At 39.7% G+C, this 23,803-nt stretch overlaps 1 protein-coding gene across 4 annotated transcripts in view; it reads right to left on the bottom strand.

Moving 5' to 3' along the window:
* Nucleotides 1-18,805: 18,805 nt before the first annotated feature.
* The window catches only part of arhgef18b (rho/rac guanine nucleotide exchange factor (GEF) 18b), a 43,894-nt gene continuing 38,896 nt past the window's right edge, over nt 18,806-23,803 (bottom strand). For all 4 annotated transcript variants that reach the window (XM_056378224.1, XM_056378223.1, XM_056378225.1 and 1 more), the window contains one exon: nt 18,806-23,564. In XM_056378224.1, the coding sequence (XP_056234199.1) occupies nt 23,227-23,564 (338 nt within the window). In that variant the 3' untranslated portion in view covers nt 18,806-23,226. The remainder of the gene's footprint in view (nt 23,565-23,803) is intronic.

The raw sequence follows: 23,803 nt of genomic DNA, 5'->3' as shown, positions 1-23,803 counted from the left end.
AATGCAAAATGTGCAAACTGAGCAATTTCAAACACATCTTGCCGACAACACAATTAAACCACGGTGAATAAATAGACATTTGAAAGTCGGCTGAAGACAAAAGAACCTCAGAAGCTGCCAAAACAAAACAAAAAAAATGGAGGGAGGGAGGGAAGGAGGAGAATAAAGGGAGAGAAAGAGGACAAACTGTCATAACAATCTGCTGGACTGAAGGATATGTGGGGTTTTTGTGCGTGTGTGTGTCTGTGTGGTTTTTGTGTGAATATGAATTTATGCTTAATGTGCATGTGTATCTTTGGTGGGGTGTGTGTGTGTGTGTGGTGGGGGAGGAGCAGTTGTGGCTTCTTGTTAACCCATAAGAAAGGAGGCAGTGAGGTGGAACAGACAGGGACGTTGCACTCTGCCTCTCCACCCAAATATTGGCGTGTGTCTGCTGGCCTGAGACCCCCAGCTGCCCGGGACGAGGACAAAGACGCCTTGTTGAGGCCAGAATCGACCTCCTCTCACCTTCCCCAGGGGGCCTGGAAGATGGCCCTGCAGGCCGGCTCAGGAAACCCCAGAGTGGAAGGGAGGATCAATATTCACCTTCTGGCCTGTTCAGATCTAGCCTGATAGATCTGCAAGAACGTGCAATTATTTCTGAATTCAAAACACTATATCAAGAGAAACAAGGTTACTGTAAATAAATCTGGCAACCTCGTATAATGTTTGTTCACTGTAGCAACATACATCAAAATGTATTAATCCTACAGCTTTGCTTTCTTCTCCAGGTCATAATTAAGAGGATATTTGAAGTGCAACAACCAGGTATGAAGATGAATTATAAAATGAATGTGTGTATCTTTGTCAGACAGAAAGGGAGTGTGTTTACAGCACAAGCATGTGTGTGTGTGTGTGTGTGTGTCTTAGGGCTGAACTACCACCACGAGCAACATCTTAGACACTGTTGACTGTCCGAGAAAAGAGACTTCACTCATTCCTACTCTTACATAAGTCTCCCTGGTTGCAGATCTCTGTAAGCAAACATCAGGGTTCTCCTCCTATACTGTCTTTCTCTCTCTGTTTCACTTTCAAATTAAGTTTCATTGTTCTTTATTGGCATGAATACTAAGAAAGACTTTCACAAGCATGTCCAAGCATGTCTTCAAGAATAAATTGTTATTGAACAATGTTGTCCCCCTTCTCTCTGTGTCTATGCTGGTGGTGGAGTTAAAGGTGTCTATGCATCTTTGTGTCCCCCCCTTCCTTCCCTCATGTCTTTGGCTGCAGGCGTCTCTGCTGGCATCAGCTCTGAGGTTTCAGAGCTGACTGGGTAAGCAAATGAGGAGTAAACAGAGTGTGAGACAGACAGACAGACAGACAGCCAGTCAGACAGTCTAACCACTGGAGCGAATGCAGGGGTTTGTCTTGCCTCTGCTGCTGTCTGAGCAGGAGGTGTGTGTGTGTGTGTGTGTGTGTGTGTGTGTGTGTGTGTGTGTGTGCGCGCGCGCGTGTGGGACAGGGACTCAGGAGCTTGACAAGTCAGCAAAACCAAGAGGAACGAGAAACCTGAAGTAAATCTGCATTCATATTCATCAGCTTCTCTGCAGACTGAGCTGTGTGCAGTCTTTTTTCTACAATGGTAGGGTGCCACTGTTATGTGCTGTTAAATGTTGACTCATGTATAAAATTCATATTTCTTTAGGTCTAATACAGTCTGTTTTGGATCTAAAGAAATCCTCAAACCCCCTTCACAAACAAGCTCATTTTTATATCATGACAGGGCTGTAGTATTAGATTGCAGCATACAGGCGTTCCTAATAAACTGGCCACTGAGCGTAACTGTACACCTATTGTATACCCACGACAGTGTTCCTGCCACGAGTTTCCCAAATAAGCTCTGCATGAATGCAGATGCCCTGTGCTCAGTCCACTTGACACTGTCTGTCCCTGCAAAGCGTTGTCACCTGCAGCTGGAAATGATTTGTTTATTTGTCACTGCTGATGTTACAGCTGGATACCATGACCTTAAATTGAAATCATGGTATTGATCTTGCTTTGGTATGTCTGCCAAAACCTTTATACCACCTCAACTTAAAATAACAGATCATGCACAGGTGAGTTAAATGATCTCTTAGTATTAAAGATCCCTCTCAAAACTAAGCCCCATTATTACAAGAGGCATTATTATAAAAAGTATGTGTTGCCATTGTAACTTGACACAGAGGTGTGAAATTGCAATCAATGTGGATTACAGAGACAACCTGTTTCTGCAGACTTGTTCCAACAAGGTTTGGGTCCCTTTCTCTCTCTCTCTCTCTCTCTCTCTCTCTCTCTCTCTCTCTCTCTCTCTCTCTCTCTCTCTCTCTCTCTCCACCAGATTAATTTCACGGCTTCTATTTTTGAGTGTCTGTGCAGTGAGGACCTGTGGCTTTGACAAAGACGGAGAGAGAGAGAGAGAGAGAGAGAGAGAGAGAGAGAGAGAAATGTGAGCATTGTGACAGGAGAGTGCTTTCAGACTTGCCAGCATTCGGCCACAGTAATAGCTGTTTACACAATGGAATAATTACCCAGTAAATTACAGGGGGAAAAGCGAGGAGAGGAGAGGAGAGGAGAGGAGAGGAGTTCTGGCAGGCACACAGTGGATTTGACAGTCAGAGAGTTGATTGTTCAGCAATCGGGCCTTTGATGAGCCCAGTTCTGTGTATTTGCTGGCTTGCGCTGCAACTCAAGCTCAAACATGCAAACACACATCAGCCATTTTACTGCTATTTGCCTGCAGATTCAAATTCCAAGTTGCCCGTAATGAGAACAGGAAAGCTTGTTTTCTCTTCCTGTTGATGGAACAAATCCACAGGCAGTCATTTTAATTTTAATTTTGTGGTACATTCTACTTCTACTTCACAATATTTCGGAGAGGATTTTTAATTTTTTTTATTTTTCACATTTAGTTACTAGTTGCTTTTCAGATTAAGTTCCCAAGCGTTATAGCTCATGTGACAGTGACTTCTTGTCTAAACACCAGGAGGTAATATTATCCAATATTTCACAAAATAGTGTCAAAAAATGCAAATTTATGTAATAAATGTGCTTTTTTTCCTTTCCTAACCCATTAATCTTCTCACAACCCCCACACAGATTTGTCTTGTGGCCTGAACCCTGAACTCATCAACTATAAGGTAGATAAAGCAGTTCCACCTTAGCCAACCATGACAGTAAAATACTACTCACATATGATGCATTAATAATGTCATGTATTGGTCACACGAAGCCAATAATGCTGTACTGCTACTTTTACTTAAACAAAGCATTTGAGTACTTCTTCCACCCACAGCCCACAATAGATGATGTAGTTGCATGCCTGTCTGACAAATGGCATTTTTAAGATGCCTTTCCCCTCCCATGTTTTCTCCCCCTTACAAACAGAGGTGGGAGGACCATCTGAAATATGCACATGGGTAGGAGATCCTTTGTGATCTCCCATCACGTCACAAAGTCAACATGGGGACAGTTTCATTCACAGGAAAAGCGCACAAAGGCTTCGTCCACTGACCGTAGCCGATGAGCAGCGATTGTGGGCAGAGCAGAGACGAGCCAGCGGACATTCCGGACGAGCCAGGCATACTTGGATTCATGTGGTAAAAGAGGATACATTTCTCTTCCTCTATGTCACAAAGACTCAGCAAAGCCTTTGTTCTTTTGTAGGAACTGAGATTTTTTTTTTATATAATTGCCACTTCCTCTGACTCTCATTAATAAAACACAGATTAATTCTCAGTTGGGTTGGAGTGGGGCTCAAGGGGTGGGGGAGTGGTTTTGGGGTTGCTGTAGGTTGGGGTGGCATGGGGGTGTTTCATATATCTTCGTCTTTCCGTTTGGAGAGAAAAAACACTTCAAAAGCATCATCAGCCTGATGAGAAGGCCTCTGAGCTGGAGTATGGCAGCTGTAACCACACCCTCCCCACATACACACACTTACAAAAAGGCACACCAAACAGAATTATGAAAGAAGCCACAAGCACGTGTGCGCGCGCCCGTGTGTGTGTGTGTGTGTGTGTGTTGTGTGTGTGTGTGTGTGTGTGTGTGTGTGTGTGTGTGTGTGTGTGTGTGTGTGTGTGTGTGTGTGTGTGTGTGTGTGTCTGGGAGTGTATGTGTTTGAGACAAACCCTTCTGTTGCACCATGTCTGGCTGACCACTTCAGATGAGATGTGACACTGAGGATGAATACCACAATGGAGAGATACTCAGACGTGTCAGCAGCATCTGCCTCTGTCTGGGGACTGACGTGTGTCGTCCTCCCTCCTCATTCAGACCAGAGCATGGGGGCTTATACAAAACTAATGAAGCAGACGCATGCTGTATTAACACACACACACACACACACACACACTCATGCATGCACGCACACATAATATAGAGACAGACAAGCAAATGTAGCCCTAATTGAACGTGGGGAGATGCTGCCATGTGGCTGCACCGTGACCAGCATCTCATCTCAGATTCCTCAAATTCCCCCAAGAGCCTCACTCTGCTTTTGATACACACAGACAATGAGATCCCGCAGTCAAGAGGAAAGGCTCAGCAGAGGTGGGTCACTGCACATACTTGCAAGCAAGAGCAAAACACTGAATGATTTATGATAAGACTGTAGTGAAAAGCTGATTGTTTGCAGGGTGTATTGTTCAGGACTGTAACTGAACTGAAGTGTAGTTTGTTGTTACTTTCAAAGTAGGCTAAGGCCCGACCGCTGTGCTCTGATTGGCTGACAGGTGCCATATCCCAGAGAGCCAAGGGAAGGATAATTAAAAGCCAAACCGACAGAGAGAGGAGGGGTAACAGAAATTAAAAAAGAAAGAAAAAAACAGAGATAGAGGAGGAGACGAAAACGAGTCAGGAAGAGATTTGCTGTATTTGAACATTACTGCAGCCTTTGTTTGTGGTGGAACAGGTTCTTGTGCAAGTTCAATAGATGACAGGGCTTTCAGTGGGGCTTGTGTCACATTATCATATTATCCTCCTTAATGCACTTTAACACTCTGCCAAGAATCCTTGACATGTTAATGGTATGAAATAAGACCCACAGGAAAAAAAAGAAACAAAAACTGTGCGTGTGTGTGTGTGTTTGGGTGGGTCTATTTACAGTATGCTGTGCATGTGTGTGCACGCCCAGGAGAGATTTCACTGGGTTGGCAAATAGTTTCCCCTCTGTTGCATAAGTTAAGTTTCTTCCTCAAAGGTGATGAGAACTGTAGTAGTGCAGCAGATAAACTTGTATATAGGTATTGTGCATTTTATGATTCAAGCATGAAACTTTCTCCAGTGTTTCTATGGACCATGAACTTTATTTTCAGATGTGGCATTTCAGATATGACCTCTGGGACAGGACAGAGCTCCCTGGAGTAATGAGGATGGCCCAGACCAAACTAGCGTGCTAGCTTCTGATCAGAATGTTCGCTAATGTGCTAGCTAGTCATGTAGCCACATTTTCACACCTGACTATTCTATCACTTTTTTTTGACATTTTTATGCCGAACTATATTATAATGTTTTCTGACGTTTTTATGCCATGACCTTTTTTTGCTTTTTTATGCCTTAGTACTATGACGTTTTGGGGCGTTTTGATGACTTACTATAATAGAAGGTTTTTTGATGTTTTCATGCCTTACTATACTATGATGTTTTTTAGTGTTTTTATGGCTAACTATACTATGATGTTTTCTGGCATTTTTGTGCCTCACTATACTATGGTGTTTCATGCCATACTATAGTATGACTTTTTAATTGAATGTGTTTTAATGCCTTACTATACTATGATGTTTTATGCCTCATTATAATATGATGTTTTTTGGTATTTTTATGCCTTTCTATACTATAACGTTTTATGTCTTACTATACTAGGATGGTTTGTGGCATTTTTATGCTTAACTATACTAGGACGTTTTTGGCATTTTTTTGCGATACTATACTATGTAGTATTTTTCACTTTAACACTCTGCCAAGAATCCTTGACATGTTAATGGTATGAAATAAGACCCACAGGAAAAAAAAGAAACAAAAACTGTGCGTGTGTGTGTGTGTGTGTGTGTGTGTGTGTGTGTGTGTGTGTGTGTGTGTGTGTGTGTGTGTGTGTGTGTGTGTGTGTGTGTGTGTGTGTGTGTGTGTGTGTGTGTGTGTGTGTGTGTGTGTGTGTGTGTGTGTGTGTGTGTGTGTGTGTGTGTGTGTGTGTGTGTGTGTGTGTGTGTGTGTGTGTGTGTGTGTGTGTGTGTGTGTGTGTGTGTGTGTGTGTGTGTGTGTGTGTGTGTGTGTGTGTGTGTGTGTGTGTGTGTGTGTGTGTGTGTGTGTGTGTGTGTGTGTGTGTGTGTGTGTGTGTGTGTGTGTGTGTGTGTGTGTGTGTGTGTGTGTGTGTGTGTGTGTGTGTGTGTGTGTGTGTGTGTGTGTGTGTGTGTGTGTGTGTGTGTGTGTGTGTGTGTGTGTGTGTGTGTGTGTGTGTGTGTGTGTGTGTGTGTGTGTGTGTGTGTGTGTGTGTGTGTGTGTGTGTGTGTGTGTGTGTGTGTGTGTGTGTGTGTGTGTGTGTGTGTGTGTGTGTGTGTGTGTGTGTGTGTGTGTGTGTGTGTGTGTGTGTGTGTGTGTGTGTGTGTGTGTGTGTGTGTGTGTGTGTGTGTGTGTGTGTGTGTGTGTGTGTGTGTGTGTGTGTGTGTGTGTGTGTGTGTGTGTGTGTGTGTGTGTGTGTGTGTGTGTGTGTGTGTGTGTGTGTGTGTGTGTGTGTGTGTGTGTGTGTGTGTGTGTGTGTGTGTGTGTGTGTGTGTGTGTGTGTGTGTGTGTGTGTGTGTGTGTGTGTGTGTGTGTGTGTGTGTGTGTGTGTGTGTGTGTGTGTGTGTGTGTGTGTGTGTGTGTGTGTGTGTGTGTGTGTGTGTGTGTGTGTGTGTGTGTGTGTGTGTGTGTGTGTGTGTGTGTGTGTGTGTGTGTGTGTGTGTGTGTGTGTGTGTGTGTGTGTGTGTGTGTGTGTGTGTGTGTGTGTGTGTGTGTGTGTGTGTGTGTGTGTGTGTGTGTGTGTGTGTGTGTGTGTGTGTGTGTGTGTGTGTGTGTGTGTGTGTGTGTGTGTGTGTGTGTGTGTGTGTGTGTGTGTGTGTGTGTGTGTGTGTGTGTGTGTGTGTGTGTGTGTGTGTGTGTGTGTGTGTGTGTGTGTGTGTGTGTGTGTGTGTGTGTGTGTGTGTGTGTGTGTGTGTGTGTGTGTGTGTGTGTGTGTGTGTGTGTGTGTGTGTGTGTGTGTGTGTGTGTGTGTGTGTGTGTGTGTGTGTGTGTGTGTGTGTGTGTGTGTGTGTGTGTGTGTGTGTGTGTGTGTGTGTGTGTGTGTGTGTGTGTGTGTGTGTGTGTGTGTGTGTGTGTGTGTGTGTGTGTGTGTGTGTGTGTGTGTGTGTGTGTGTGTGTGTGTGTGTGTGTGTGTGTGTGTGTGTGTGTGTGTGTGTGTGTGTGTGTGTGTGTGTGTGTGTGTGTGTGTGTGTGTGTGTGTGTGTGTGTGTGTGTGTGTGTGTGTGTGTGTGTGTGTGTGTGTGTGTGTGTGTGTGTGTGTGTGTGTGTGTGTGTGTGTGTGTGTGTGTGTGTGTGTGTGTGTGTGTGTGTGTGTGTGTGTGTGTGTGTGTGTGTGTGTGTGTGTGTGTGTGTGTGTGTGTGTGTGTGTGTGTGTGTGTGTGTGTGTGTGTGTGTGTGTGTGTGTGTGTGTGTGTGTGTGTGTGTGTGTGTGTGTGTGTGTGTGTGTGTGTGTGTGTGTGTGTGTGTGTGTGTGTGTGTGTGTGTGTGTGTGTGTGTGTGTGTGTGTGTGTGTGTGTGTGTGTGTGTGTGTGTGTGTGTGTGTGTGTGTGTGTGTGTGTGTGTGTGTGTGTGTGTGTGTGTGTGTGTGTGTGTGTGTGTGTGTGTGTGTGTGTGTGTGTGTGTGTGTGTGTGTGTGTGTGTGTGTGTGTGTGTGTGTGTGTGTGTGTGTGTGTGTGTGTGTGTGTGTGTGTGTGTGTGTGTGTGTGTGTGTGTGTGTGTGTGTGTGTGTGTGTGTGTGTGTGTGTGTGTGTGTGTGTGTGTGTGTGTGTGTGTGTGTGTGTGTGTGTGTGTGTGTGTGTGTGTGTGTGTGTGTGTGTGTGTATAACATTTTACATTACATTTCATACCTTAGTATACTATGAAGTTTTTTGATGTTTTTATGCCTTATTATACTATGACATTTTTTTAAGGTTTTTATGCCTTACTATACTATGTCATTTTTTCATGTTTTTGCAATACTATACTGTCGTTTTTTCACTATTTTTGCCATACTATATTATGTCGTTTTTTCACTATTTTTGCCATACTATACTATGACGTCTTTATACATTATTATACTATGACATCTTCATATATTACTATTCTATGATGTTTTTTGATGTTTTTATGCCCTTTTGTACTATGTTGTTTTTTTAACTTTTTTTGCCATACTATACTATGATGTTTTTATGCCTTACTATACTATGATGTTTTTTCACATTTTAAGGCCTTACTATACTATGACGTCTTTATACGTTATTATACTATGACATTTTTTTAAGGTTTTTATGCCTTACTATACTATGACGTTTTTTGACGTTTTTGTGTCTTACTATAATATGATGTTTTTTCACATTTTTATGCCTTACTATACTATGATGTTTTTTGATGTTTTTATGCCTTACTATACTATGATGTTTTCTCACTTTTTTGCCATACTATACTAAGTCATTTTTTCATGTTTTTGCAATACTATACTGTCGTATTTTTACTTTTAGGGCGTTACTATACTATGAAGTCTTTATACTTTAATATACTATGACGTTTTTAAATATTTTTAAGTCTTAATGTACTATGTTGTTTTTTCACTTTTAAGGCCTTACTATACTATGACGTCTTCATATATTGCTATTCTATGATGTTTTTTGATGTTTTTATGCCTTATTTTACTATGTTGATTTTTCACTTTTTTTGCCATACTATACTGTGTCGTTTTTTCACTTTTAAGGCCTCATTATACTATGACTTTCTTTCACTTTTAAGGCCTTCCTATACTATGACATCTTCATATTTTACTATTCTATGGCGTTTTTTGATGTTTTTATGCCTTATTTTACTATGTTGTTTTTTTAACTTTTTTTGCCATACTATACTATGTCGTTTTTTCAATTTTTTGCCATACTATACTATGTCGTTTTTCTCACTTTTAAGGCCTTACTATACTATGACGTCTTCATATTTTACTATTCCATGATGTTTTTTGAGGTTTTTATGCCTTATTTTACCATGTTGATTTTTCACTTTTTTTGCCATACTATACTATGTCATTTTTTCACATTTTTTGCCATACTCTACTATGTCTTTTTTCACTTTTTTTGCCGTATTATACTATGTTGTTTTTCTCACTTTTAAGGCCTCACTATACTATGACATCTTCATATATTACTATTCTGTGATGTTTTTTGAGGTTTTTATGCCTTATTTTACTATGTTGATTTTTCACTTTTTTTGCCATACTATACTATGTCATTTTTCTCACTTTTAAGGTCTCACTATACTATGACATCTTCATATATTATTATTCTATGATGTTTCTTTATGTTTTTAGGCCTTATTTTACTATGTCATTTTTTCGCTTTTTTTGCCATACTATATTATGTCGTTTTTCTCACTTTTAAGGCGTTCCTACACTATGACGTCGTCATATTTTACTATTCTATGAAGTTTTTTGCGTTCCTACACTATGACGTCGTCATATTTTACTATTCTATGAAGTTTTTTGATGTTTTTATGCCTTATTATACTATGTCGTTTTTTCACGTTTAAGGCCTCACTATACTATGTCGCTTTTCTCACTTTTAAGGCCTTACTATACTATGACGTCTTCATATATTACTATTCTATGATGTTTTTTGATGTTTTTAGGCCTTATTTTACTATGTTGATTTTTCACTTTTTTTGCCATACTATACTATTTCGTTTTTCCCATTTTTTAGGCCTTACTATACTATGACGTCTTCATATATTACTATTCTATGATGTTTTTTGATGTTTTTATGCCTTATTTTACTATGTCGTTTTTTCACTTTTTTTGCCATACTATACTATGTCGTTTTTTCACTTTTAAGGCCTTCCTATACTATGACATCTTCATATTTTACTATTCTATGACGTTTTTTGATGTTTTTATGCCTTACTATACTATGACGTCTTCATATATTACTATTCTATGATGTTTTTTGATGTTTTTATGCCTTATTTTACTATGTCGTTTTTTCACTTTTAAGGCCTCACTATACTATGTCGTTTTTCTCACTTTTAAGGCCTTACTATACTATGACGTCTTCATATATTACTATTCTATGATGTTTTTTGATGTTTTTAGGCCTTATTTTACTATGTTGATTTTTCACTTTTTTTGCCATACTATACTATTTCGTTTTTCCCATTTTTTAGGCCTTACTATACTATGACGTCTTTATACATTATTATACTATGACATTTTTTATGCCTTATTATACTATTTTGATTTTTACCTTTTTTTTGCCATACTATACTAAGCCTTATTTTATTATGTCGTTTTTTCACTTTTAAGGCCTCATTATACTATGACTTTCTTTCACTTTTAAGGCCTTCCTATACTATTACGTCTCCATATTTTACTATTCTATGATGTTTTTTGATGTTTTTATGCCTTATTATACTATGTTGTTTTTTAACTTTTTTTGCCATACTATACTACTGTCTGTCGTTTTTAATCACTTCTAATGCCTCACTATACTATGACGTCTTCATATATTACTATTCTTTGATGTTTTTTTTATGTTTTTAGGCCTTATTTTACTATGTTGATTTTTCCCTTTTTTGCCATACTATACTATGTCGTTTTTCTCATTTTTTAGGCCTTACAATAGGCCTACTATGACATTTTTTGACGTTTTTGTGTCTTAATATTATATGATGTTTTTTGACATTTTTATGCCTTATTATACTATGATGTTGTTTGATGTTTTTATGGCTTACTATACTATGAGGTTTTTTGCCTTGATATAATTTTTATCTTTTTTTGCCATACTATACTATGTCGTTTTTTCACTTTTAAGGCCTCATTATACTATGACTTTCTTTCACTTTTAAGGCCTTCCTATACTATGACGTCTTCATATATTACTATTCTGTGATGTTTTTTGAGGTTTTTATGCCTTATTTTACTATGTCGATTTTTCACTTTTATTGCCATACTATACTATGTCGTTTTTTCACATTTTTTGCCATACTATACTATGTCGTTTTTCTCACTTCTAAGGCCTCACTATATTATGTAATTTTTCTCACTTATAATTCCTCATTATACTATGATGTCTTCATATATTACTATTCTATGATATTTTTTGATGTTTTTATGCCTTATTTTACTATGTTGATTTTTCACTTTTTTTGCCATACTATACTATGTCGTTTTTCTCACTCTCAAGGCCTCACTATACTATGATGTCTTCATATATTACTATTCTATGCTGTTTTTTTGATGTTTTTAAGTCTTATTGTGGTATGTTGTTTTTTCACTTTTTTGCCATACTAAATGACATGTTAAAAAACATGTCGTTTAGGAGCAACATGTTTTTTAACTATACTTTTACCATAGTAATGGTAATTTGGCATTTTTATGACTTACTATACTATGATGTTTTTTGACGCTTTTATGATTCACCACACGATGACAATTTTGAAGTTTTTATGCATATACTATGACATTTTATGCCTTATTCTACTATGACCTTTTTTTTGGCGTTTTTATGCCTTACCATACTATGATATTTTCATGCCTACCTATACTGTGACAGTTTTTGATGTGTTTACGCCATATTATACCATGACGTTTTTTGACGTTTGTATGCTTTATTATACTATGATGTTTTTTTGACATTTTCACAACATACTATACCGTGAGTTTTTATGCCTTACTATAGAATGAGCAGATGACTGAAGGCTTTTAACAGTGAATGCAGTCAAAAGGTGAATCAGTGGCACTGTGCATGTGTGAACGTGTGTGTTTAACCCTCTGTTTATAATACTGGAGTACAGTGTAATCTGAAGAAATACACCACATTAAATCTTGAATACCTTTCTTTTTTGGTCTGTCTCACAGCTGCTCTTACATACTGCTAATTTGCAAGTGATGGACTGTAATTAAGAATATTCAAATGCTTGTACATGTAACATCAGAGGGATATGTTGTACTTTTTATTCCACTACATTTATTTCAGTTTTAGTCACTGGTTATTTTTTGCATACTAAGATTTTATATACAAAGATCAACTTAATATCAACTTAATTAACTTTTAATCCATAAATTAAATGTGATCCATTTTTGGATCATTGTCCATTGAATAAATTACCCACAGTATAAAAAGTAGTGAGAATTAGCTCCACTGTAACCAACTACAACAATGAATGCTTCTTACACATAAATGCATCTGTAGAAATGGTCCAGTAGTGTAGCTTTATATAAAGCAATATAATGGCAGTTTCATTTTTATTTTTTGTGCTTTTACTTGTAAGGTTGGCTTTTTAATCAACTTAACAAAGACATTTTTTAACAAGTCACAAAATGTTCATAAAGAATGCATCTGCAAACTGTTCAGTGATGACTTCTTTCATTTTGGTTTTAAGCATTATTAACGTTTTCATGGTCATGTTCAGGGACTCAGAGCACTGAGTTAAGGTTGGGTAAAGATGGTGGTCTTGATTAAATATTGAAAAAGCCACCCTGGAGTTTAGGCATGAGACATGTTGTGTTGACGTTATTAATATTTAATTCAAACCACAATCTTCTCCTAACCTCAGCCAGTGCTTTTGTTGCTGAAACCTAACCACCAAACACCCACCCTGACCACCACCCCTTCAGCCTGTGTGTGGTACGTGAACATAACACTTTGCGTACTAAAAAAAATACACTGTTGGGTGACGTGGTCCTATAGCAGCTTTGTTTCTTGCACAACATATGTAGTAAAACAAGTGAAATTAATATTATTTGTAGGAGACAGGGTTATGTGCACAGAGCAATATATACAAATTGACACATGGCAAACCGTTTTAGATTACAGGCTTGTTTTTTAACTCCTCTGGAGGGAGACACTTAGGTACAGTGGTGATGAGGAATGTCTAATTTTGTGTTTTTGAGGCATTTTGGTCCTGTTTTCTTTCTACATTGGTGTTGGGTTTCTGTTTTTGTGTTTAGTGAAGGATGTAGACATGTTGAATGAATTAGATCAGCAGATTTTCAAATTCAATTTTTCTTTTTTTCTGCACACTGGCACACAAACCCAATGAGCTTTGTCTCATTCTGGTGTTGCAGCAGTTAGTGGCCTTTTGGTCTTTTGGCAGCGTCTTCCTGTCTCCACTCCCCCACTCCTCCCTCCTCCCCCCAACAACAGTGGCCAGACAGCCATCCAACCCTGCCTGCCAGCTCTGGTGGGAGGCTGGCGACTGCTCCGTTCCAGCTCCTAAATCAGAGAGGCTGTGTTTAGATCTCCCCTGTAGAGCAGCTCTACACTTGCGATGAGCTCTGCTGCGCTCCACTCTTCCAAGATGAAAGGAGGAAGTGCTGAGGAAGCTGTACGCGGTTATCCTCACCCCAGTTCGTCCATTTAGAGCTGAGTTTGGATCTTTCTGGTTTAGCAGCCTGTCTAAATTCTCCCATTTTTCCTTCATCTGCTAGTGTTACGTTAAAAAAAGACGATCAAGGACAAAGAATGTTGTGGTGGTTTTGAAGATGCAAAAGCACTCATGGAAAATAATCAAAGCGCTTTTGATGATGTTGAAAGGCTTGTACTGGACGAAAGTGCACCACCTTGGGCTACATTCTTCGAAAGGGACAACAAATCCTGACAGAGAACTCCTCAAGATAATACAGAAAGGTTTAAGTGTACCATCAACAAAAGTGCATCTGCTTTACCTGACAGTGAGAGCCTACAGCTCCCTTTTACTTGCCTTAGATTCATGTCAAATCACTATCTGGATTTAATGGCTCCCTGCGGGCTCTTTGTCCTCTTTTACTATCTAACTATACATATTTTGCACTTTGTATTCCCATTTTCTTATAGGCAGCACACATATTCCCTCATGTATGTTTTTCTCAGACTTTCAGAAACATCTTTGTTGATGGCAAAGAAACTTTTACACATAGCTCCTATTGGGTCTTTCCAGGGAGAAAGTTAGCAAATTAAATTGCCCACTTCTTCACATTGGGTTTGGAGGAGGGTTTTCCATGCTTGCTGCCAGGAGGCTATTTGTCTTGGCACCACTAGCGTTTAACTTAAGGTACCAGAAATGTGTGAGAGTGCGTTTGTGTGTGTACTTTCGACTTCTTTGAAAATACCAGAGACCTCCCACACTGCATCAGCCCTGAACAATACTGCATCCTGAAGCGCAGATGGAAAATGCTTAAAGCGTTTTACTATGTAAATGAACTGAGTATTTTTTGTGAGTGAAGCACTTTGTAGACTTGTTTTTGTACAATAATGTATTGATAGAGTTTATTATTATTATTATTGTTACTGCAGCTATGGGCACTACTTGAATTTATCTGATCTTGGTAATTATTGTATTGTAGTGTAATTATTGGCTTTATATAAATTGTATATACTACTACTGAGTTCAGTAGTATAATTCTTCATTTTTCAAATAGGAATAGTTCAACATTTTGGGAAGTACACTTACACTCACATCGTCTTGCCAAGAGTTAGATGAGAGGACTGATACCATTCTCATGTCCATACACTGAATATAAGGCTAAAGCCAGAATCAGACCCTTCAGGCATGCAGCTGGCCACCATTGTCATTAGACGTTGATAATAGGTTGAATATAAGTTTTGACATTGGGTCCAATGTCAGAACAACATTGAATGCCAACATTAATTTAACATAGATTACTGATGACAGTGTTCTGTTAGGCACGTTGATGTTAAGTTATGATGTTAAGTAACCAAAATCCCAAATCTTTCAAATGTCTCATGCCATTTTAACATACAAAATACTGACATTCTAGTCGAGATAAAAACCCAACGTTTGCCAAACACATTAGTGTCTCAATTCAGGGCCGCATCCTTTGGCGGATCCAGTCCACGAAGGTGTGGCCCTTCGCAACCGTCCGCGAAGTCTGAATGAAAAATGAGTCGGTCTGGAGCATGAAGAATTTTCGCTTCGCCTCACCATCTGTGCCTGTCTTTACCATCCATTTACAAATTGCCGATCCTGTCGCCTAGCAACCATGACAACACAAAACTTTTTTTCACAAAAACTTGATAATATAAGGTCCTTGGTTTTAACAGTTGTACCATTAGCTGTTGATCTGGGCTGAAACTTGATACTTTCATTCAAAAGTGTAATGCTCAGGCTCTCTGTCGGTGTTGTTTGCTGCCATATTATTTTCATTACCGGCACGCAATGAATCTTGGGATAGGTTGGGCCATGAATGATCCACCTATTGGATCATTTGTGGCCCAGGAAAATATGGTCGCATTCTCAGCTGCATTTGAAGGAGCCTTTGAAATGGCACAGCCTAGTCACACTGCTGTTGCACAACTGGTCTTCAAATGCAGCCCCCAAAGGATGCAGCCCCTGATTAGAGACACAGCTAATGTCAATTAGTTCACATTGAGTTTTGATGTCAACCTAATTTACATTTCAAAATTTAATGTCTCTCCAGAGTTGATTGAGTCCAACATATTTCTGACATCATATTTATGTCCAGTGGCAGCTGGGAGGACAAAAAGGGTTAAATAATGGTTTGGTGGTTCAGATCGGTGTCCCCCTGCTTTAAGTGTTTATGCTAAGCTAAGCAAACTGGCGGACACAGGTATCGATCTTCTCATCTCACGCTCTGCAAGAAAGCAAATAAACATATTTAAATGTATTTTCCAAACTGTCAAACTATTTCTTTAGTATAAGACTAAGTATTGTTTTATAATTGAGTATCATAACTCTGAGAATCAAATCAGTTACGGGCTGAACTGTCACAATGGCAGCATTCATCACTTCCTGATGCAGTATAGTGAGCACACGGACACATGGGAATAAAACTGGACTGACCAGTCACTCACCAGGCTACAGCTGACTGCAAAATGCAAATGCTGTGAGCACAAAGGGCGAGTCAGCAGTGCGCACACTTCCTTTATAATCCATCTGTCCCTTTCAATTCACCTGAGGCGTCTCTTGTGGCAGAACAAAAGCCCTCCACCTGATCTGATTCCTACCTGACATAACCTTTCTCTGTAGAGGCCTTTTCACTCTTGCCCCCTTCACAGGGACTACCTTTGTTGATGCAAGATGGAAGATCAGGTGAGCAGGTGGGGGGAACAATGATTCTCATTCATCCAAAGCAAAACCATGAGCCAGACAGCATGAAATCGCTCCAAGTTTACATATCAGACTTTACGACCCATGATAAATATCTAGTGTCCAAGGAGACACACTGATGTAAAAACACAAAGTTTCTCCCAGCCACCAACCTTCATTGCTCTTTATCAAACAGTGATAACAACTACAGCCTGAAAAAAGGAATCAAAATGCCTTATCTTGGACAGACTTCTCTTTTCTAGAATATACCACAGCCTGCCAAGGAGGGTGTGTAAGCAGAGTTTGAAGCAGCCTTGGCTGAGAGACATGTTTTAGTGCCGGCTATCTCTCCGTAATCACCTTGGGTGTTAGCAAAGAGGGCAGATAGAGTCCGCTTTGTGTCTTTTCAACAAGAGGATCTTTGTGTCAGCCAGGGGCAATGAAACAAGACTCAGATAAGCAGCCAACAAGCACATTCCTTCAGAACATCACTTGCAAAAACAGCAAGCTGGAGGTTACGGAGGATGTAGTCTGGTTTAGAAACATTGCTGATGTAGTTTACAAGCAGTGGTTCCCAACATAAGAACCCCACAAGGGGAAGGGTCACAAGATGATTAACAAGGTTTTTTTTTTTAGCCATGCTAGGGTCCATGACATTGTCAGTCGGCTGGTCCAGACTGAAATACCTTAAAAACTACTTGATGGATAGCCATGAAATCTTGAACAGACATTCATGGTATCCAGAAGGTGTATCTTACTGACTTTGGTGATCCTCAAACTTCCACTAGTGCCACCATTTGTAGCCTGGAGGGAAATGTCTCAATTGGATGGATCTATATGACGTTCGGACAATAGCATGGTGACAGTATCATTTAGTTCAAAGCACTTCTGTGCTTAGTATTGTCACCAAATACAGTAAATAGACCAAAACCAACAATGTGTTAGTCCATTTCTTTACAAGTTCCACCGTCTGTCTGTGGCGCTAAAGTGCACTTTTGGGTATTATATTCAGCTTTACACATTCAGCCATACACATTTGAGTGCTCTTGTGAGTAGCAGTAACAGCAGGATGGAGTATGTGGGATTGACTAAAAACCAAAAAATACAGTGCTCACATTCATCAGAAAGAAAGAACAATGATGCCCAGTGCATCCGTGTGGCTCATTGATGTGCTTTTAATAGTTTTTGAACAACTGAAGTCTATGGCAATACTTGTTAGTAGGATCAAAAGGGGCTTGTTGAAGAAAAATATAGAATATTACCAGACCTATCCTTTAAGCACAGCCTCACCAACACTCCAGCATGGCTATAGAGTGGGTAACTTTATGTCTTCTGCTTTCTTAAAACTATTCAAACAAGAAAACAAAAAAACATTGTTTGGTTGAAATCATCTCAACCAATGAGACACATGTAAGGGTCACAAGGACACATTGCTTCATCTTGAGGTTGGGAACCCTGAATTTGAATTCTGGTGTCAGTGGCCAAGCTAGACTCTGTTAAAAGCCTAATGGCTCATTCCAACCTACATGGTGCCAAAGCACAAGGAAGCTGTTAGATCTGAGTGGAAGAACAAAAACAAATAGAAACCAACTGCTGAGATGGAGTCTATCAAACTAAGATTTTTCTGTGTTTTATGAGCCTGCAGGGAGGTTCGTCTGCACGTCAGTCTCTGGGGAGAATCTTTTTGTTTAAGTCTGTGGTGAGAAGAGCCTCTGTGACAGAATAGCAACAGCCAAGACTCCTGACTTCCTGCAAACTGCATCACATAAAACGCCTCCGAGCTGTAAGGCGGTTGAGTTGAGATGGATTGGAGGCATTAGATGAGAGGGGAAGAGACAGGGAGACATGCAATGGGCAGAGCAGTGGAAGGAACGAGACAAAAACAACAACGGAGACAAACGCAGCTTCCCTCCACAGGGGAAGCAGCCTGGAAAAATAATTGTTGAGAGGAGACAGAGAAAAGCCACTAATGACAGCAGACAATAAAAACTGGCCACTACTGTAGCGTCTTCCCAGCCAGAATGACAATAACGCAGGAACTGGTAGTCCTGCTGTTAGCAAGGTCTACAGAGGGATTGAACAGCCTCAACCACAGCACCTGAAAATAGAGCTTTGTCTGGGAATAGACTGTTATTAGGTCGTCTGAACACAGAGACAATAACACTTACTGCACCTCCTAGACACTGAGGAGGAATGGCTATGGTGCTAACTAATTGGGTGGTCAGGATTATTTTGACGAGCAGTGAGTAGAAATCTAAATAATGAGGCAGAATTATATGTTACACGCTCATGTGGTAGTTGGTGAGGGGAAAAAAACAAGAACAAATCCTTGTAAATACAAATTCACACGAATGGGAATCAACCATTGCATGCTTGACTTTAGCCTGAACAGCAATGATTCAAATCCGCTGCAAACCAAACAATTAGCTTTTGTCGACTGCGATTTAAAAACTCAAGACAATGAAAACAAAGAGAAAAATCTTTTCAACATTTTTTTTATTACTAAACTCTCTCTAAGGCAGCAAGTTCATGTCCACATGTCATTCTAACGTCTCGCAGTGAATAAAATAAAACAGTACAAAAATCAGTTTTGCTGTGTGCTACAAACGTCTTTAGACAGCTCTTGGTAAATAAAAGTTCACAGACAATAATAATAAGCATTATAAATATTCATTTTCCCCTTCAAGTATGCTACTATCCAAAGTGACTAGTGTAAAATTGGCAGAGGAAATAAAATATGTTCATGGTTATTTACACATTACAGGTCCAATGTGTGTGTATGAGAGTGTGTGCGTGTGCGTGTGTGTGTATAAAAAACACGATTGAAAACAACTCGGTTAGAAATGTTTCCACTGTGTTTTTGGTGGTGAGTGCATACACACACACACACAGACACAAACCCACACTCAGATACACACAGACACACACACACAGTGATGTGACTGACTGGCTTCCAAGTTTTAAAACAGAGCAAAAAGGTTAAGTAGTTCAGTACAGCAAAACAACATTTAAGACTTGAGTTGATCCAAACAGTGACAGCAACAGGCAGCATCCACCTCTCCTGGCGAGGCCCATTATAATCCACAGATAAAAGTCTCGTACCTGGAGCAGAACTAAAGAGCTCTTACACCACTTTTCCTGTTGTTTAACATCTCTCACTCACAGAATTAAAAAAGAGACACGGGGAAATACATGAAAATGAACAAACATGTAAATAAAAGTTAATTATTTAACTTGGAAAAAGTTGTTTTACAAAAACAATGCTAACTCAAAAGTGGACCTACTGGCTTCTTCTACAGCTTTCAACCATATCATATGGTCTTCATCCGAGAATGGAGTTTGTTCAGTTGTCATATGTGAGCTAGAAGCCGTCATGATATTATCAATAGCACTTTTAACACTTCCCGCTCATGTTGGGATTTTTAAGCACTGGCTGAAGACTGTGTGAGATGGGTGAAAGCTCTGGGGGAAAAAGCTAGTAAGTAGACCTTTATTTGGGATTGTTGTGTCAAAATCTGGAAAGCCTTTTTTAATTTGGGTTCAACCCACTGAAAACCACCAAAAGTATGTTCACATGCACATTAACAGCCCATGGTTCTTTGCGATGATGAAGTGCTGGCGTTCATAAATCCAATATTTATTCAACAACAGAGTTAAGTGAGTCCATGTACTGATCATGGAAAAAAAATCAGACACTATAGTTAGGATGTGCCGTACTCTGGCGTACCTATTTGATTTATTGTCGACTTCATGGTTTATTGTTTGTGTAGTTTGACACGTTTGTGATTTGTGGATGTGAGGCTGCAAAACAAACAGGAAATCCAAAAATTAGACCTGAAGCAGGATATGAACTGGACTACAATGTGCTGTAAACACACTTGTTATGGACACTCCCTGGAGGGTGTTTCTACAAGTAATAACACTTTGTGGACGACCACACAACCAGCACAGTGTTATTCATCCTTCATACACGAGCACAGACAGGAGCCCAGTCAGCCGAAAGTCTCTTTGGTTTAACCGACTGAAACGAGCAGATGGTTTCGTTTTTTATGACTGCTACATAATCTTGGTGAAACATCACTCATGAGTTGTAGGACAAATACGACAGACACTGCACCTCGACTTCAAAGCTACAACATCAATGCAGATCAGGAGATTAAATATACACACCTTCCATTTTTGTTGATTTATACAACAGCAATGACTGATTGTGGTTTCATAAACTGCCACGAGTTTATCCAAGCAAAGGCGTACCATACTGTACATACACACATGGGTTTGTATCTTAAGTGTACATACACATATACACAAACAGACTTTTGGCTGACTTTTGCATCTTGATTCATGTCAACTATCTGTTTCTAATACAAGAATGTGTAGGATGAGGGCAGTCGGTGCAGAAGAGATCAGGTACGGTATGTACAACAATATACATAATATACATCAACACTTAGAAAACTTGCTCAAACTCCAGGTAGTGATCACACCTTCAGAGACGAGCTTATTTGGACAAAGACAAAAAGCTCTTCTAATATTTTCCTCTCCAGAGACACAGAATGCATCAATGTGTCAACTACTTCAGGATTTAAAGGAATCTCATGTAGATACAGTGAGAAGTAATGGGATGGACATCCCCATATTTCTTCTGTGAAGAAAGATAAAGACTGAAATCTCAGATAATAGCTGATAGTCTTCTTTTGCTGCAGGACCACTGCACTGTCACAGTACCGCTTTTCTGTCAGGCACAGAGATTTAAGACTCAGCTAATGAAATGTCATCAGCAATCATTAAAACACACCGTCAATGAGACCTGAGGGCCTCGATTAAAACGGACATCTTCATATTTAACTCAAAGATATAGCGGCTTTGCAATTTTACAAAACTGTCAAGTCAGCAAACTGAGCTCCAGAGACAAGCTTTCAAAAAAATGACTTGTCAATCACATGAACTTTTCGTTTCCTCAGTTGGGTGAAAAATGAGGACCAACGCGGAATGAGCAGGGGAATCTATAAACTTTAAAATGCTTCAGTTTTCTGTACACTCCTCGCTTTAATTTGTCCTATGAGGCTCTAGAAAACTCTGTACATGTATACAGAAGCCACGTTACAATAACTACAGTGGAAGATATAAAACTGCGTTAACACTGTGCTCCGTTATGCACATTCAGGCCTTGTTGTCATTGTCCGACTTATCTGAATGATCTTAGCCATTTACCTTTGGGATTAACAAACAGGCCTTTATTCTACTGGAGCAGCTAATGCAAAATCATGATGTTCTATTTTCTATTGATGTGATGATGGATTTTAATATTTTCAGTGCATTTCATCTCTGTTGTAACTATTACTTATGGTCTCTTTTAAGCCCACATTTTCTATTTTCTTAGCATCTGTCCAGAAATATGAAGCAGTTAAAATTTCTACCTTTAAAAGAACATACAGCATTAAATGTCCTGAATTGTACAGTACACTACAGCTCCACTAAAATACTAACAAACAGCTGTTTCTTAAAGGGATAGTTTTTGGGAAATGTACCCTAGGGTGTGACAAACTCATTGAGGCCTTTTGGATGTCTACAAGATAAACTGAATGATGCCAAATTTAGCCAAGTTTAGCTAATTTCCTGGGTGTGTAATGGGATCAATAGCAGCTCAGCTACAAGTCTGAAACATTGTCCTTTAAACTTAAAAGGTTGAGGACTAATTCAAATAAAGTACATACTCAAATTTACACAAATCTCTGTTGCAAATGTCTATTAAAGAAGTGAACCTACTTGTGAAAATGCTGTAATGGGAAATATTGTTAATGGGTTAAATAAAACGGTTTAATTTTTAACCCTCAGTGTTTTTGAGGAGAGCTGCTTCTATGAAATGCAGGAACAGACCTAGAGAAAGCTATACTGACATTACTGACACAAGAAAGGCATCCCTGAGTTTGTCCCACTCTGCTTGGGCTGGAAAAACAGTACAACTTGCCAAAAGCCAAATTATCCCTTAATTGAAACAAAGTAATATTAAACAACAGTGTGAAAAAACAGGTTGGTGACCAATTGCAAGTCAGGTTTCGGAACCACTGGCAGCACTACAGATGTAATCCACAATGTCAGCCATCTGCAATAAGCATGATTAAGCAGAACAAGAAGAACTAAATTAAAAGAACCTTCACAACTGTACAACCAAACAACACACATTTCGTCCACAAAAGGTCATTCATAAGTCTGGAATGGAGTATTTACACTGTGCAAATGAAACATCAAGAAGAGAGTGTCCGGGTATTAAGAGTTCTTCTGAGTTTCTGTTGAATCATTTCTTGTGGTTCCAGGTCCAGTAGAAGCAGAGGTTTAAGGCCGGGGCTCCGCCGCTGCACCTTTCACTTTGTACATGCTTCACTAACCAGCCTGACCAGAGTCTCCTGAAATGCACCCAACCGTTTTTCTTTCACATTGTTCCTTTCAGTCAAATTACCTTCAGCCCTTGCAGCTAAAGTCTTTGGATTGTTGTGACTTCATTTAAACCTTTTCATACTTGTTTCAAGACACCTTTGTTCTGCCAAAGGTTCCCTCTTCATACTTGTTGAGAAAAAAAAATAAAAAAAGAAGAAACCGTTTAAAAGAAAGTCCTCTTTTTTGAATAAAATGTTGTGATTTTTTTCTGTGAGCCACTGTAGCTCTGACAAAGGCTCTCTGCAATAGACTGCTGCAACTTTGTACATACATTTTAACTACCTGACCTCAACAGTCAATAACAACACACCTGCCCACACTGATCATCGTCACTTTATCACATATAAGTGGCTCCTTGCAATGGACCTTGTGGTTGATTGGGGATCAGTAACCATCCCAAAATAGTTTTTCTTTTATCGTTTTTGTGATCAGTGCTTGATCTGAGGGCAGCAGAACTGGAGTTTAGAAAAAGATGACGTCCTCCTTGTTGAGGTCCTCTGTGGGGATCTTGTACGGAGGCGGCATGCTGTGGCTGTGGCTGTGACTGTGGCTGAGCCCGTGATTTACCGGGACATGGGCCTGGGCGTTTGGACTGAGGCCCTGCGGCTGCACATGGGACTGGAACTGGAGAAATCCGCTGCTCTGTGAGTGGGGAGGCATGGTGGAAGTCTGCATGGAGGGCTGAGGATGGGACTGTGCAGGAGGCATGGGGGGCTTCTGAATATTTGCAGGGAGGGAGGTGCTGACCGAGGAGGTGGTTTGGCTGTCTGGTCCTGCGCTGTCTGGAGGACTGAGTTGATCTGTCAGAGACATAAAGTAAAGATCATTACAGAACAAGGGATTACACCAAAAATAGCATAAAAACTACCGACACATTAGTCAATTGTACTCGTTTAATACAGCAGGGCTTACTCACTCTAACTGAAATCTATCACATGTAATCCTGCCAGTGTTTTTTGTCAGTAGTAATTGCAAGGACACCGGATTAAAGTGTTAAAATGTCTGTGTCAGCAGTACAGCCTGCCATTAATCACAGTGA

This window comes from Seriola aureovittata, chromosome 6 (genome assembly GCF_021018895.1).
Source record: "Seriola aureovittata isolate HTS-2021-v1 ecotype China chromosome 6, ASM2101889v1, whole genome shotgun sequence".
NCBI lineage: Eukaryota > Metazoa > Chordata > Actinopteri > Carangiformes > Carangidae > Seriola > Seriola aureovittata.
Note: the sequence above shows the minus strand (reverse complement) of the source record. Positions and strands in the feature narration are given on the sequence as shown.